The sequence below is a fragment of the Triturus cristatus genome, chromosome 2_1 (genome assembly GCF_964204655.1).
Source record: "Triturus cristatus chromosome 2_1, aTriCri1.1, whole genome shotgun sequence".
Lineage (NCBI taxonomy): Eukaryota > Metazoa > Chordata > Amphibia > Caudata > Salamandridae > Triturus > Triturus cristatus.
In genome coordinates, this window is record NC_140581.1 from 16,387,004 (window position 1) to 16,404,566 (window position 17,563).

At 49.4% G+C, this 17,563-nt stretch overlaps 1 protein-coding gene across 7 annotated transcripts in view; it reads right to left on the minus strand.

The window, feature by feature from the left end:
* TLN1 (talin 1) overlaps positions 1–17,563 on the minus strand; it is an 880,838-nt gene that overhangs the window by 535,545 nt on the left and 327,730 nt on the right. For all 7 annotated transcript variants that reach the window (XM_085627686.1, XM_085627681.1, XM_085627685.1 and 4 more), the window contains one exon: positions 13,403–13,611. In XM_085627686.1, coding sequence (XP_085483812.1) covers positions 13,403–13,611 — 209 coding nt within the window. The remainder of the gene's footprint in view (positions 1–13,402; positions 13,612–17,563) is intronic.

Genomic DNA, 17,563 nt, shown 5'->3' on the forward strand with positions numbered 1-17,563 from the left:
TGAACGGGCGGGCGTCGACACCGTTCGAGCTCGGGAGAGGCACCCGGCAGGGCTGTCCCCTGTCGCCGTTGTTGTTCGCCCTTGCCCTTGAGCCGTTGGCGGCGTGGATACGATGGCACCCGGATATACGTGGGATTCGTTGGTCGCCTGACCACGAAGACCGTATTTCACTCTACGCCGACGATATTCTGCTATACCTCGCCTCGCCTAAGAAATCTCTGATAGTGGTTTGTGACGTCTTGACTTCTTTCGGTAGGAACTCTGGTCTGGTCATCAATTGGGGGAAGTCATACTTGTATGTCCTGTGTGGGGATGTCCCGCCTGTCCCGCGCAACTGCTCGATCCAGATAGCCCGGCAGGGCTTTTTGTATTTTGGGATCTATATTTCCACCAACCCCATTTTACGATACGAGAAGAACTTGCTCCCTCCCTTGGCACGTCTGCGACGGGACGTGGCGGGCTGGCGGCGGTTGCCGCTTTCCCCCCTTGGCCGTGCCGCCCTGTTTAAAATGATGTCTCTTCCCCGTTTCCTCTATGCCCTGCAGAATATCCTGGACTTGGTCCCGGCCAGTTATTTCCGTGAGGTCGAAAGCCACCAGCGCGCGCTATTGTGGGAAGGGCGTCCGCGCATAGCGATTGCTAAGTTGACGCTTCCGTGGTATGACGGGGGTATCGCGCTTCCAGACATTTGATGTTATTATTGGGCCACTCAGTTGAGCGCGATTAACCATGGTGTATATGGTCCGGCGCTGAGCCCCAGCTACGCCATGGACCGATGGTTGCTGCGTGGGGGTAATTACCACAGAGCGTTGTACTCGAAGTCGTCGGACTTAACCCTTACGGGGCCCACCAGGGTGGCCGTGCATGTATGGTGGCGACGGATTCACTGGGCTGGAAGGGTAAGCTTACCCTTGCCACCCCTCTGTTTGACTCCGATATTCTGGGAAAGCTTTGGCATACAAAAGGGTTTGAGAAATGGGACTTGATCGGTATATCCAGGGTTGGAGACCTTTTGGTTAAGGGTAAGGTAAAGTCATTCGAGGAGCTGCAGAAGGAATATGAGCTAGGGAGTACGGAGTTCTTCCGATACGCTCAAGTGTGCCACGCCTTGCGGTCAGTCCTTGTAGAGGGGGAGAAGGTGCCCGAGTCCTCTCCGTTAGAGGACCGGATCCTGGATGGCCATATGCCAGAGAGTACGATCTCGCTCATTTATAAGAAACTAATTAATGTTCGGGCGGATCTTCTTCTAGGGTTGCGCGATCAATGGACCAGGGACGGCCTCGAACTAGATGATGAGGATTGGCAGTATGCAGTTTCTTCTCCCAAAGGGGTCGCGATCCCCGCGCGCCTGCGGCTGGTGCAGCTTAAAAACTCCATAGGGTCTACGTGACAGGGCCCAGGCTGGTCCATATGGGTTTCTCTGAGGAGGGCTTATGTAAGAGAGGCTGTGGTATGGTGGGCACCTTCCTACATATTTTAGGGAATGCGGTGCGATTATGGAGTTTTGGAAGCGAATCCACGATGTGATGGGGGAGGTGACGGGCATCGTCATGCAGCCGGAGGCGCGGTGCTGTCTCCTGAATGTTTGGGTCCTACTGACGACGCGGCACAGACTCAGTGGGTGACCCTAGGGAACATGGTAGCCAAGCGCGACATTGCTCGCCTGTGGGGCTCTCCTAGGCCTCCTACATTGACAGCGTGGATGGAAAACATGGATTGGAGCATGTTTAGGGAGAAGACAGTGTACTGTGCTCGAGGGCGCCCTCGGAAATGGCACTCTGTATGGGGGCGATGGAACCAGTACAGAGGGGGCATATGCCTGCCCCCAGACCCGGACCCGCCTGAGGAGCAGCTCTCCCCTTAGCTTTCTTTCCGGCTTTGTACTGCTCGCTGGTATGTGTTTGTCTTCTTGAGTCTCTGACTTCCCCTCCTGTCCCTTATTATAGACCTGTGTCTGATGGACGAAATGGGGCTCGCGCCCCCCGATGGGAACCCTTTTTGTGCTTTCAGTACTTATCGCCTTGCTTGTGTTCAGGTTTGGGTTTGTGTTTATTTAAAATAGAACCTTTGATTCTCCTGTCTGTGTAATGTGGACGCTCGCATGTGTTGTGTTTCTAAAGCTGCCGTACCTCCGGGTTGTCGGCTGAATAGCTGTGTCACTGATTTAAAAGAATAAAGGTTTTAAAAAAAAAGAATAAGGCTGGCGGGTTGCTTAGGACTTTGATGTGGATACCCCTGGAAGAGAACTAGGATTACAGGTAAGTAACTAATCCTTCTCTTCCAGGGGATCCTCATCAATAGTCATAAGCACTAGAATAGAATAGCGAGCCTCACCTCATCCGCTGCGGGCAAAGGAAAAATAATAATTAACAATCAGGCTCAGACAACTAAACTTGAAAACACAGATATTTCTATTATCCGAACAGATTTCTCAAGGAGGCCTGGATTACTTGAGTATCCGCCCTGGAGTCGGATTCAAGACAATAATGCCTTGTGAAAGTATGCACCGATCTCCAGGTTGCTGCTTTGCATATGTCTGCCATTGGAACGTCATGCAAGAAAGCTATTGTAGCCGCTTTCCCCCTAGTGGAGTGTGCTTTAGGTGACCACAATAGGGGTTTATTTGCCAGCTGGTAGGCCAATTTTATACAGGACACTATCCATCTCAAAATGGACCTTTTGGTAGCTGGAAAACCTGTCCTCATGGAACCATAATTTAAAAACAATTGCTCTGATTTTCTTATGTCCTTCGTTCCCTCTAGATAGAATTTAAGCACTCTCTTAAGGTCTAAGGAGTGGAGTGACCTTTCCGCAGGAGTTGCGGGATTGGGGAAAAAAAAAGGTAAAGAAATTGACTGATTAACATGAAAATCAGATAAAACTTTCAGTAGAAAAGCAGGGTGAGTCCTTAATACTACTCTGTTGTGGTGAAAGATAGTATATGGCTCTTTGGAAGAAAGTGTTTGGATCTCGCTTACTCTTCGCGCGGAGGTAATCGCGACTAAGAAAGCGGTTTTCCATGTCAAATGCTGCAACGTGGCTTTATGGATGGGCTCAAAAGGAGGACCCATCAACTTAGAGAGGACCAGATTCAACTCCCAAGGAGGCGAAGGAGGCGAAGGAGGCCGAACAGGGGGATACACTTTCTTCAACCCCTGTAGGAAATCCTTGACCACCTGTAGTTGAAAAAAGGAAGGCTGGTTTGGAGACTTTCTGTAGGCCGTAATGGCTGCTAAATGTACTCTGATCGATGAATACTTTAACCCTGATTTAGCCAAGTGCAGGAGGTAAGGAAGAATAACCTCCTCCTGCCCTGTGGTAGGATTAAAATGATTACGAGTGCACCACAAGAAGAATCGGATTCACTTAAAGGAGTACGACGCCCTTGTGGAAGGTCTCTTTGCCTCCTTTAGTATATGCATACAGTCCTGCGATAAGTTCAAATGTCCATATTGCAGGACCTCGGGTGCCATGCTGCCAAGTTCAGTGAATGAAGGTTGGGATGTAGAATCTTCCCGTCCATCTTGGTCAGTAGGTCCTATCTGCAAGGAAGCCTCTTGTGGGGGTGCACCGACAGCTGTAATAGGTCCGGGTACCACCACTGCTGAGGCCAGTCCGGGGCTATCAGGATCATTGACATGTTGGACAGGATGAGCTTGGACACCACCTTCAGAATCAGAGGCAGGGGAGGAAAGGCGTATGCAAATATTCCGGACCAATCCATCAAAAGAGCATTCCCTCTCGTCCCTGGACGGTGGAACCTGGAGGCGAAGGCGTGGCATTTTTTGTTTTGATCGTCTGCAAACAGATCTATGGAAGGTTGACCCCACTGATGTAAAACTTCTGCCACTACCTCGTTGTTTAGCACCCAGTCTGGCTGATCTTCAAAGTGCCGACTGAGCGTGTCTGCTCGCACGTTTCGTTCTCCTGGGAGGTGCACCGCTGTGACGGAGAGGCCTTGGGCTAGAAGCCAATGCCATATCTTTTGAGCTTCCAGGGAGAGAGAGGGCGAGAACGCGTACCACCCTGTTTGTTGAGGTAATACACGGTGGTCGTGTTGTCTGTTTGGATGAGGACTGAGTTGGACACGATCGAGGGCTGAAAAGCTTTCAGAGCTAGATGGACTGCCCGTAGCTCTAACATGTTTATGTGGTAGGATTGCTCCTTGACGGACCACCGCCCTTGCATCTGTAGGCAATCCATGTGTGCTCCCCATCCCTGTAGAGATGCATCTGTTACCAATGACTGGGTCGGAACAGGTTGATGGAAGGGGACTCCCACTAAGAGGTTCTGTGGACGAGTCCACCATAGGATAGATGATTTTGCTGCTTGTGAAAGCACAATTCGGTCTACCCAGAGACCCAATGCTTGGTCCCACTTGTCCTCCAGGTCCTGCTGAAAAAGCCTCATTCTCAGCCTGGCGTTGGGAATGAGGAATATGCAAGAAGCCATCGATCACAGTAGAGACGCCACTTGACGGACCGTTGGGCGATTTGTCTGGAGAAGAACTTTGCACTTCTGCCGAATTGATGAAAGTCTATGTTCCGAAGGAAACGCTCTTCCTAGGTTTGTATCTAGAACAGAGCCCAGATAATGGATCACCTGAGTAGGGTGGTGAACCGATTTCTCCATTTTCACGTGCAGGCCTAGCCTGCGGAGCAGAGATAGACACACTTGGAAGTCGCTCTTTACTTGCTGAGGGGATGGCCCTTTCAAGAGCCAATCGTCCAAGTACGGATATATGAACAGCTCTCGTCTGTGTAGAGCCGCTGCTACCACCGCCATGCACTTGGTAAAGACTCGTGGGGCAGATTTTAGTCCGAAGGGCAACACCCTGAACTGGTAGTGACTGCTGCCGACCACGAATCGCAGAAATGTGCGATGAAGGGGAATTAGAGGAATCTGGAAATACGCATCCTGGAGATCCACTGAACACATCCAGTCTCCTGCTTGCAGATGTGGACATATTTGATGTGCCAGCATGCGAAATTTCTCTTTCAAGATGACTTTGTGCAGCGATCGAAGGTCCAGGATAGGCTCAAAGTCCTTCTGATCCTCCTTTGGTAGCTTCTCTTTGAAACGATCCAAAGAGTCCCATAAGGATCTGTCATACCGACCTAATAAAGCTGCTGCACTGGAGACTTTTAGTGATGACGCTACAGATCCACAAACCTTTCGTCCCCAAGAATCCTGGGACTCACTCTCTTTATCTGGAGGGACCAACGCATGTGCAGAGACTGCGTACGTTTTACGTGCCGCTGCGACGATAATCTGCAGGCGGATCCGTTTTTTTAAAAAAACGGGTCTGAATCAGCAGGCTTGTATTTTTTTATAATTCTGGCCGGTGTAGCCTTAATCGCGGAGGGTGTTAGAAAAAGGAATATGCTACTTACCAGTATGCATCTGTTCTTGGTATGTAGAGCTGCAGATCTACACACTTTTGCATAGATCGCCATCTGGTGTTGGGCCCGGATGTTTGCAATTTGTTTTTCCTCTTGGAAAGTCTTTGGAAGTCACGAGGTCGGTGACTCCTCCTTTGGACTGTATTGCGCATGGGCTTCGGCTCCATCCTCAGATTGTTTTTCGCCAACAGGGAAAGATGTAGCGTAGTAATAACAGTGAAGAAACCCATGTGTGTTGTATCTAAATAGGATGAACTGGAACAGATACAGGTAGCCGGGGAGGCGGGTGGGCGTGTGTAGATCTGCAGCTCTACATGCCAAGAACAGATGCATACTGGTAAGTAGCATATTCCGTTCGGGGCATATGAGCTGCAGATTACACACTTTTGCATAGACTATATAGCAGTTCCCAACCTTAGCGGCAACCACCGGTATCTGTTGCAGTGGTTTGAAATAGTGTTTTAAGTACAGCCTGGCCCACACTAGCTTGTTGCTTAGTTTGCACATCTACACAATAGTGTTTGGTGAAAGTGTGCGGTGTTGACCATGTAGCTGCTTTGCAGATACCGTCTAATGGGATGTTCCCTAGAAATGCCATGGAAGCCCCTATCTTTCGTGTAGAATTGGCTTTAGGGGGAACGGAAAGCGTTAGTTTTGCTTTGTGGAAGCAAATCTGGATGCATTTTACAATCTACCTAGCTATCCCTGATTTTGAGATGGGGTTGCCCTTGCGTGGTGGAGAGAAAGAGACAAACAGTTGTTTGGTCTTTCGGAAAGGTTGTGTTCTCTCGATGTAGTAAAGTAAGGCTCGTTTGACATCAATCGTGTGCAGAGCCCTTTCTGCAACGGTCTGAGGTTGCGAGAAAAATACTCCTAGTTCTACAGATTGGTTTAGGTGAAAAGGGGAAATGACTTTAGGTAGGAATTTTGGGTTGGTACGGAGAACAACCTTGTTATGGTGCATTTGAAGAAAAGGTTCTTGTATGGTAAGTGCTTGTATCTCACTGACCCTTCTAAGGGAAGTGATGGCTACAAGGAAAGCTGTTTTCCAGGTTAGGAATTGCAGTTCGCATTTATGCAACGGTTCGAAGGGAGGCCCCATCAGCCTTGTGAGAACGATATTTAAGTTCCACACAGGTGAAGGTGGTACTCTGTGGGGAATTATTCTTTTTAGGCCTTCCATGAAGGCTTTAATGGCAGGTACTCTGAAGAGTGATAGATGTTGCCTGTTTTGTAAGTAAGCTGCAATTGCTGCGAGGTGTAGTTGAATGGACGTATAGGCTAGATTACACCTTTGTAGGTGGAGTAAGTAGCCTATGATGTGTTGGATAGACACGTCCAGAGGATTGATGGTGTTGTTATGGCAATAAACAACAAATTCTTTCCACTTGGCAGCTTAGCAGGCTCTAGTGGTAGGGCGTCTAGCTTCTCTCATGACGTTCATACAGTCAGGGGGAAGGTTTAGGTACCCGAATTCTAGGATTTCAGGAGCCAGATCGCAAGGTTGAGCGGACCTGGGTCCGGGTGTCTGATCTCTCCATGGTTCTGGGTTAGGAGGCATGGTGAGAGGTGTAGCTTTTGGTGTGGTACTACCAAGAGTTCCAGCAGCGTGGTGTACCACGGTTGTCTGGCCCACGTTGGAGCTACTAGGATCAGTGTGAGGGAGTGCTGTTGTAGTTTTCGCACCACTAATGGAATGAGTGGGAGAGGCGAAAAAGCGTACGCAAATTTGCCTGACCAGTTCATCCAGATCGCATTTCCTTTGGACAATGGGTGTGGGTATCTGGCGGCAAAGCTTGGGCATTTTGTCTTTTCGTGGGTGGCGAAGAGGTCTATCTGTGAATGCCCCCAAATTTGAAAGAATGGATGAAGAACCTGTGGGTGAAGTTCCCATTCGTGGATTTGTTGTGTCTGTCTTCTGAGCAGATCTGCCACGGTGTTTTGGACTCCTGGGACATGTTGAGCTAGGAGAAAGATTTTGTGGGGAATTGCCCATCTCCATATGCTCTGTGCTAATTGAGAGAGCTGTGGAGAGTGTGTGTCGCCTTGCTTTTGTATATAATACATGGCCGTCATGTTGTCGGTGCGAATGAGGACTGCCTTGCCTGGAATCTGTGTTTGAAAAGATTTCAGGGCTAAAAAGATTGCTAGTAACTCCAGATGGTTGATATGGAGTAACTTTTGTTGAGGCGTCCATGTGCCCTGCACTGTGAGGTGTAATAGGTGAGCTCCCGAGCCGGAGAGCGATGTGTCCGTTGTTAGTATTAACTGGAGAACCGGGTCCAGGAACGGTCGACCTTTGGAAAGGTTTGTGGTGTTCCACCACTGCAGAGAGCGATGGGTGCGACCGTCTACCAACACCAGATCTGTCAGTTGACCCTGGGCCTGGTTCCATTGGCGCGCTAAGCACTCTTGGAGAGGACACATCTGGAGTCTTGCTTGGGGCACTATAAAAATGCAAGAGGCCATCATCCCTATTAGTTGCATGAACACTCGTGCTGGAAGGGAGGTATGAATTTTTGTCGCAAAGCCTGAATGCTTGCAATCCTGGCCGGATTGGGGTAGGCTATTGCTTTTGAGGTGTCTATGGTGGCACCGAGGTATTGTTTTATGTGGGATGGTGTTAGTTGGGACTTTTGGTGGTTCACCGTGAAGCCTAGTTGGTGAAGTAGTTGGATTGTGGTGGCGGTGTGGTGTACACATTGATTGTATGAAGTGGCTTTTATCAGCCAATCGTCCAAGTATGGGAAGACGTGAATGTGCTGTCTTCTCAGGTGTGCGCCACCACCGCTAGGCACTTGGTGAATACCCGTGGTGCTGTTGTGACTCCGAACGGGAGCACTTTGAATTGGTAGTGTTGTCCGTCCACTACAAATCTGAGGTACTTTCTGTGGGCATGGTGTACTGGAATGTGGAAGTATGCGTCTTTCAAGTCAAGTGTGGTGAGAAAGACGTTCTGGGAGAGTAGCGGAAGTACCTGCTGAAGCGTTACCATGTGAAAATGGTCTGAGTGTATGTATGTGTTTAGGGGCCGGAGATCTAGAATAGGTCGTAGAGTCTCGTCCCTTTTTGGTATTAGAAAATATAGGGAGTAAACCCCTATATTTTGTTGATTGATAGGATCGTGTTCTATTGCCTGTTTTTGTAGGAGGGAGATTATCTCCTGCTTTAGTAATGTTGAATGTTCTTGTGACATTGGACGTTGCCTGGGTGGAATGTTTGGGGGGGTAGATGTTAGTTCCAGGCAGTAGCCTGACCGAATTATTTGGGTCACCCATTTGTCTGAGGTGATGATGTCCCAGACATGAAGGAAATTTTGGAGTCTGCCCCCGACCGGAGTGGAATGGTCTGGGGGGAGCGGGGGAAAGTCATTGGGTAGTAGGTGTGGCAGAACGAGCGTTGTTTGTTTTGCCTCTGCCCTTGTTGTTGTTACCCCTGTAGCCGCCTCTTTGGTAACCTTTTGTGAAGGTGGTCTGAGTAGGGGACTTGTACGATGTGGACACTGTGACTGAGGAGTAGCCTCTGGATGCACTCCGAAAGGATGAGCGGCGAAAGGAGCGTCTGGGTGGGTGAGACTGTAAGGCCCCCATGGATTTTGCGGTATCCGTGTCCTTTTTCATCTTTTCTAAGGCTTCATCCACCTTTGGCCCGAATAGATGTTCCTGGTCAAAGCGATGTTTAAGGATGGAGGCTTGTACTTCTGGTTTAAACCCAGATACCCTTAACCAAGCATGACGACGGAGAAGGACGCTGGTGTTAATGGCCCTGGAGGCTGTGTCTGCTGCGTCTAGGGCACAACCTATAGAGGTCTTTGTTTTACCCTCTTGAATCAACTCGTTGGCTTTACTTTTATATTTTTCAGGGAGATGGTGCATTATGCTTTCTAATTCGTCATAATGAGCCCTGTCATATCTGGCCAGCAATGCCTGAGTGTGTGCTATACGCCATATGTTGGCGGCCTGGGATGCTGTGCGTTTGCCTGATGCATCTAGCAGTTTTGACTCCTTGTCAGGTGGAGGTGCATCACCTGACGCTTGTGAGTTTGCCCTTTTACGTGCCGTAGATACCACTAAGGAATCTAGTGGCGCTGGTCCTCTGATGTAAGAGGGATCTGAGGGAGCAGGTTTGTACTTCTTTTCGATACGTGGGTTAAGGACCCTGGCTCTCACTGGGTCTTTAAAAACTTCTGCCGCATGCTTTACCACCCCTTTTGAGCATGGGCAGTATGGAGGTGGACCTATGTGAAGTATCGAATGTGTCTAGGAGGAAATCTTCCTCCACAGGGTCATTATGCATGTCCACCCCGTGATAATGTGCTGCCCTGTGCAGAAGATGGTTAAACCCTAATGAATCTTCTGGTGGAGATGGTCTAGAAGGGTAAAGATCGTCTTGTGGGACGTTGGGGATATCTGGTATATTGTAATCGTCCCATGGATCTGGAGATCCTGTAGGGGTGGGGTCTTGTGGCACATCCCCTGTATCTTCATATGGGTCCCCTGATCATCATCGTCTGGAGACGAAGTAGGAGAACGATGAGGTGGGGGTGGAGAGGGCGGAGGGGGTGGAGGTGGAGGAGGAGGGGGAGGGGGAGGGGAAGGTATTCTGAGCGGAGAGGTGGCAGAGTCCTTCCTCTTTGGAGGTGGAGGCGGAGCAGGCTTCTCCAAATGTCTCTTCTTAGTAGAGTGTCGAATGTCCAGTTTTTGGATCCTTGGTGAACGTTTTTTGCAAGGGATCCGGTTTAAATAGCTCTGGTGAGGTAATTTGGTCCGTCGGCGCCGAAGCCGATGATTTTTTAGGTTTTTCCATGCCGGTTTGATGTTTAGAACCCGGCTTGGGACCCTCCGGTCTCTTGGTCGGCGCCGAGATGGGCTTTGGCTTGGAAGTGTCGGTGCCGGTGGCCTTGTGTGGTTTGGTCGGCACCGAAGATGGTGTCGGTGCCGAAGAGCTGGGTTTCGACCCAGAGGGCTTCGGTGCGGAGCTCGGTATCGAGGTGGAGGCCGGTTTCTTTTTCTGTGCCGAAGTGTGTTTCTCGGCACCGCTGGTAGGCTGGCTCGAGCCCGAGCCGCCGGAAGGCTTACTTGGCTTCTTTACCGAGCCCGAAGGTGGGGTGTGTGAAGCAGTGTCTCTGGTCTTGCCTAGGCCCGAAGGCGTGACCGAAGCCTTTTTGGGTGTCGGCGCGGGTGTGGGAGGGGGTAGATTGGTACTCACGATCCTCTGTGCCGGAGTGATGTCCTCCACATCTGACTCGTCGGCCTCGGAAGCGCGGACGATGTCCTCTTCGATGCGATGATGTTCCGGATCGTCAATATCTTCTCCGAAGATGTCGACTGGAATGGACGTCGAGGAGTGTGCCATGCTCCTTCTGGCTCTTCGGTCCCGGATAGTCTTTTTGGACCAGAAAGACTTACAGGCCGGACAGTCTCGAGCCTCGTGTTCAGGGGAGAGGCAAAGGTTGCATACCTCATGAAGATCTGTGTGGGGAAATTTGGACCCACATCGAGGGCACTTTTTAAATGGAGTTCTTTCCATGAGCCGGGACCGGAGCCTGGTAAGGCCCGAACGCCACCGTCGACGACTGGAATCAAAGGTTTGCGTCGATGGGAAGGCGCGTTGATTGAAGAGATCGTGATCGAAACAATACAGCGATTGGGGTGAGGATTGCGCGTGGATCGTCCGAGTCCAATGGCGGAAAAAAAAAATCTGAGGATGGAGCCGAAGCCCATGCGCAATACGATCCAAAGGAGGAGTCACAGACCTCGTGACTTCCAAAGACTTTCCAAGAGGAAAAACAAACTGCAAACATCCGGGCCCAACACCAGATGGCGATCTATGCAAAAGTGTGTAATCTGCAGCTCATATGCCTCGAACTGTCCATTACTGGTTCCAGAAGCCCAGGAACCAGAGGTAGTAACGGACGCGAAGCAGATCTTTGGTGCAGCGTCTCGAAGATCACTGTCGTTGCGACCTGAGGGGTGGACATTCAATGTTCAGTTTCTGGGCCCCACTCTGTAGCACATCAGGATATGTGTTAATGTCATCTATCGGAGACACTCTCGACTGAGGGCTGTCCGATAGAGTAGGCAAATAGTCTCTTTCAGAGGAGTGGGTGGAGGAAGACTACCATGAAGGAGTTCTCCTTCTTCGGTGATGAGACGTAGAAGGCCTGCATTCCCGAGACCTTTCTGCACGGTGCTGACGTACCGGCGAAGGCGATCTATCTTTGTAGAGGGGATCAGTGGATAGGGTTTGTATATTCTTCCTCCCTTCTCGATGCTCCCGCCGGAGTCCTACTCCAGTGATGGACTGGTAAAAGCCATCTTGGGGATAGGTGTACAGAAGGAGAGGTCCTCCTCTGATGTGATAGGAACCTTTGTCGTGAACTCCTCGAATGATGTTCTGGGGACGCAGATGGAGAATGCGTCGACGGATGTCTCGAGGAATGAGAGGATGAGTGTCTCGAGGCTGACTCAGTCACTAAAACCACTGAACCCTCTCCAAATCTAACTGATGTGGGTCTCGACGTCGAGCTCCGACAGAGCCCTTCTCGACGTCAATCTAGTTCTTCTTCTAGCCATCGAAGCTCGACCAGGTTCTGGGAGCAATCTCGCCATTGACTCTGCTTGTTTCGACGTCGCATGTCTCGACGGCGAATGGCGCATCAACGATGTCAAGGTATTTCTTCGTCTCGACGTCGAGCGTTGTGGGATCGACGACGCCAAAGGACTTCCTCTCCTCGACGCCGATTGTCGGTGGGATGACGACGGCGGAGGGCTTCTGGTCCTCGACGCCGATCGCCGCCTGGTTTGCGACGGCGGATGACTCTCCCGTTGACGTCGATCGTCGTTGGAGTGACGACGACGGAGGGTTGCCAGCCTTCGACGTCGACAGAGGTCTGCTGATTCTTGACGTCGATCGTCGCCGGGTTGACGATGGCGGAGGACTCTGGCTCTTTGACGTCGGCGGTGGACTGGAACTTCTCAACGCCGATCGTCGCTGGGTTGACGACGGCGGAGGCTCACAAATCCTCAACGTCAACAATGAATGTAGGGACGTACCTTCATGCCTGCGTTCTCTCGACAGCGAGCCCACCGTCGACGGTCGTTTCTTGGATGTATGTTCTTCCGGTTGCTGTTTTCTCAGCGCCGAGCCGGACGCTGATGGATTCCTACTCCTAGAAGAGGATCTGGGCCTCTTAGAGCCCTTTCTCACCGGAGACCTGCCTCTGGAAGCCTTTTCTGCCAGCCCATAAAGACGTATATGCTCCCTGTCTTTCAAAGTTCTTTTAAAGAGAGACTGGCAATGAGGACAAGTCTTGGGAACATGATCTTTAGGCAGGCAGAGAATACAGACAGATGGGTGTGTGTGTATGTGTGTGTGTGTGTACGTGTGTGTGTGTATGTGTGTGCGTATGTGTAGATCTATGGATGTGTGTGTATGCATGTGTATGTATGTGTGTATGTATACATCTATGGATGTGTGTATGTGTGTGTATGTATGTATGTATGTGTGTGCATATATATATGTACAGGGCCTCTAAGGGTGGCACAGTAAGTGCCCGTCCACAGTGTCCTCGATACCTGTGGTACCATTTTTAAGGGACTGACCTGTGGCCAAAGAGTGCCAATTGGGTTTTGTTTTCAATGCAGTTTAGGAAAAGAACATAGGCCCTGGTTACCTGTTTGGCAGAAACCCAGGGCACACTCAGTCAACGCACATCAGTAGCTCAGCAAAAAGTGTGGGCAACAATGCAAAAAGAGAGCACTTTCTTACAATAAAGTATAGAGGCAGTATGTTATAAGTCAGATATAACTTGTGTGTGATTCACTGTTTTAGCAAGTTTGAACCATGGTAGTATGTGTTTACAAAAAGGGCACTCCTGCTTACGGCGAAATCAACGATATAACAGAAACAAGGCACGGAGGAAAGAGTTCCACCAACATACATTTTTTTTCACATCTCAAGAGATTTTACTGTCTGAGGCATTCCTACAGGTCACTCACCTCAGCACTGGCAGGTTGAGCCGTCTTCAGCAGGTCAGACACCGCTCCCGCCAGGTTCTTTGCCGCATGCAGGAGCTGCCGCCCATTTCCACCCTCATCTTCCATCAGCGCAGCCAGCAGCTTCACACCCTTGGACATTTCAGTCAAGTTGGAAGAGATGGTGGTGACCGCACAGCCCACAGCAGTGTAATCTGTATCCGCTGGATCACCTGCAAGCATGGTAGCAATTGATTAGGCTCACAGAAGTGCACCTTGGGTCAGTCTGGCCCGGACAGTATGGGGGAAAACTGAGTGACTGCACATTGCAGGAGACAATGTTAATTAAGAGCTCACAGCTGCGGAATCTTCGCCAGGGGAGTCAAGGTGAGAAAGAATGAGGGCTGGTAAGCCGAAAAAATTAAAAAGGCATCCTCTGCCAGGCTCTGTAAAGCTGTGCTGCCTTCCCAAGAACTTGAAATGAATTTGCATCACCATCTGCAAGCCTCCTGGAGGCTTAACACCCGGTAAGAAAAGAGGCTCTGCCTCGCCAGGCCATTGAAAGCCTCCTGGAGGCTTACCACCCGGTAACAAAAGAGGCTCTGCCTCACCAGGCCATTGAAAGCCTCCTGGAGGCTTACCACCCGGTAACAAAAGAGGCTCTGCCTCGCCAGGCCATTGAAAGCCTCCTGGAGGCTTACCACCCGGTAACAAAAGAAGCTCTGCCTCGCCAGGCCATTGAAAGCCTCCTGGAGGCTTACCACCCGGTAACAAAAGAGGCTCTGTCTCGCCAGGCCATTGAAAGCCTCCTGGAGGCTTACCACCCGGTAACAAAAGAGGCTCTGCCTCGCCAGGCCATTGAAAGCCTCCTGGAGGCTTACCACCCGGTAACAAAAGAGGCTCTGTCTCGCCAGGCCATTGAAAGCCTCCTGGAGGCTTACCACCCGGTAACAAAAGAGGCGCTGCCTCGCCAGGCCACCCGGTAACAAAAGAGGCGCTGCCTTGCCAGGCCATTGAAAGCCTCCTCGAGGCTTACCACCCAGTAACAAGAGGACCTGATACCACCATGCAACTCCTGATCATAGTGGATGCAAAGAAAAGCTTCATATTAACCTTATCTCAGGAGATGTGTCTTTTCACCAACAAAGCCCATCAGCGGTCTTTAAGAGCCAGAAAGACATGGCTTGGCAGTTCGGGCTGGACTGTTCCCATGAGGTACAGGGTCAGACTGGTTTGCATATGGCCAGGTCTGAAGCTAAGGCTCACGTTTGTGACATCCTAACACAGTTCGAGTATCAAGGAGTGATTGAAGCATTTTCATCACCGATGAATAATCCTCTCTCTACGGTTTCAAAACCTGATGGTTCATATCGCATTGTATTGGATTACCGAAATTTGAGTAGTCATTGTCGCACTTTTGCAGTGCAAAACACACACAGCTCTATGCTGGTGAACAATCTTGTTCGTAAAAAATACAAAACTACACTGGACATTTCCAATGGTTTCTACAGTCAATCTCGCTCATGAGAGCCGTGACTTGACAGCATTTACTGCCGTTGGAAATCAGAAAAAATGTACGCGTTTGCCTATGGAGTATAAAAACAGCTACGGGGCATTTGCTGCACATGTTGTGTCTTTGTTGCACATAGATCCAAATGCGTTCTCGTACGTTGATGACATTTATCAGACGGACGAAAAACGTATGCGGCATCTTGTCCGAGTCGACCGAATCATTTTATCATTTGCCGACTATGGTTACAAGTTCAATTTAGCAAAATCGCACATCGCTCATTTGGCGGTACTCTTTTTGGGCTATGAGCTTACTAATGAAGGTAAGGGGTTAGCCCCCCACTTCCTGGAGAAATGTGCACAATTATAGCCCCCTTCTACACTGAAGAAACTTCAGTCTTTGCTGGGAATTTTTAATTTCAGAGGACATACATTCCCAATTATGCCCAGCGTATCAAACCGCTTTATGCATTGATACAATCAACATATTCTTCTGCCAGCTGGCTTCTGGAGCATACTTGTGTCCTACATTCTTTGCAATCTGACATGCTTGCAACTAACTACTAGTTGACGCGTGATAACACGAAGAAGAACAATTGTTACTTACCTGTAAACAGGTGGTTCTCCAGTATTGGTGTCTTTCATAGATTCACATGCTTGAATATTCCCCGTCGTCGGAGTGGGAGTCCCACGGTAAATAAAATAGCAATATATATATATAGCAAAATATATACATAAGTAATCACATAATTAGCGTATATAGGTGTAAAAACACACATAGTGTACCTATAAGAAAAAACTCCATAGGAATACAATGGAGAGAGACAAAAGACCTTTGTAGTCTATCTCTGTCATTATGTAAGTCCGAACTCCAGCCAATCAGGCGTCAGCCCCTCTCTAGAACCTTCTCCTCAGAGCTTCTCACCTCAGATTTTCGTAGCACAAGAGTGACTGTAAAGTGCATGAGGAGAAGAGAGCCTCTGAAGGGAGGAGGGAGGGTCGCATGTGAATCTATGAAAGACACCAATACTGGAGAACCACCTGTTTACAGGTAAGTAACAATTGTTCTTCTCCAGTATTAGGGTGTCTTTCATAGATTCACATGCTTGAATATAGAATAGCTAGCAGTAACAATCACTATTGTTTCCATGCCAAAATAGATTCAAAATATAAAGATAATCAATCTTCTTATGCATAAAAACAGTATCGAACAACTGTAACATTGTAAATGCATAATAGACATATAAATGGAATCAATATGGAGGTGGGAGGAAGAGGCTCACCTTACTTAAAAAGATTGCGCAGCACTGCCTGTCCCAATGCAGCATCCTCCTCGCTTAAAGTTGCCAAGCAGTAGTGCTTAGTAAACGTGTGTCTGGTCGACCACGTAGCTGCTCTGCAGATGTGTTGCAAAGATACTCCAGCAAATAAGGCAGTAGATGATGAGACTGCCCTAGTGGAGTGTGCCCTCACTGGCGACTGCAGAGGCTTATTTGCCCTTTGGTGACAGAAGACAATAGCTGCCGAGATCCAGCGTGCAATCGTTGGTTTAGTAACCTGACGTCCTTTATGACAGCGTCCATATGCTATAAAAAGTTGATCGGATTTCCGGAAAGAAGCTGTCTTACTGATGTAGAACTTTAGACACCGCTTCACGTCCAAAGAATGTAATCTTTGTTCTGCAGGTGTCTGAGGATTGGCAAAAAAGGTCTTTAATATTACTGGCTCATTAATATGAAAGTCAGTAGGCACCTTGGGTAGAAATGATGGATTGGTGCGTAACACTACAGCATCCGGTTTGAACTGCAGGAACGGAGGTTTGATGGTAAAAGCATGGATGTCACTGACACGACGTGAAGACGTTAGTGCCAGAAGTAGGGCTACTTTCCAAGTGAGATATTTTAGGTCGGCCTTGTGAATGGGCTCGAACAGAGGTCTCATCAATTGCGCTAACACAACGTTGAGGTGCCACAAAGGAGGAGGACGCCGAACTGGCGGAAATTTCCAGAATAAGCCTTTAAAGAATTGGCGGATTATTCTTGAGGAACAAAGGGAACTTGATCCATCTTGCCGGAAAAGGGAAATAGCTGCTAGAAAAACCCTTAGGGTTGCATGCGACAGTCCAGAACTGGCTAGGTGCAGGAAGAATGGTAGCAATTGCTCTGCCGTGGAATGTATCGGATGGACTCCGTTAGCAGCACACCAATGGCAGAATCCTTTCCATTTGAACTTGTACGTCCTGATTGTAGAGGGTGCTCTTGCCTGGGCCAAAATATCCCTACAATCCTGCGGGATGTCTAGGTGGGCGAACTCATGGTGTTCAGGTTCCAGGCCGATAAGCTCAGTGAGGAGGGATTTGGATGACAAATTCTCCCTTCGCTCATTGTGAGCAGATCCGTCCGATGTTGCAGGAGGATTGGTTGGCATTGGGACAGGAGGAGCAGTTCTGAGAACCACGCTTGCCGTGGCCAGCGCGGGGCTATTAGGATCAGGTGGCAAGGTTGTCTCCTCATCTTCCAAAGAACCCGAGGTATGAGGGGTATTGGAGGAAAGGCGGCACCAGTTTATCAAAAGGGCATTCCCTTGTGATTCCTTGTGGGGATGCCAGCTTGCGTAATTTCGGCATTTCCGGTTCTCCGGCGTAGCAAAGAGATCGAGTTGTGGACGACCCCATAG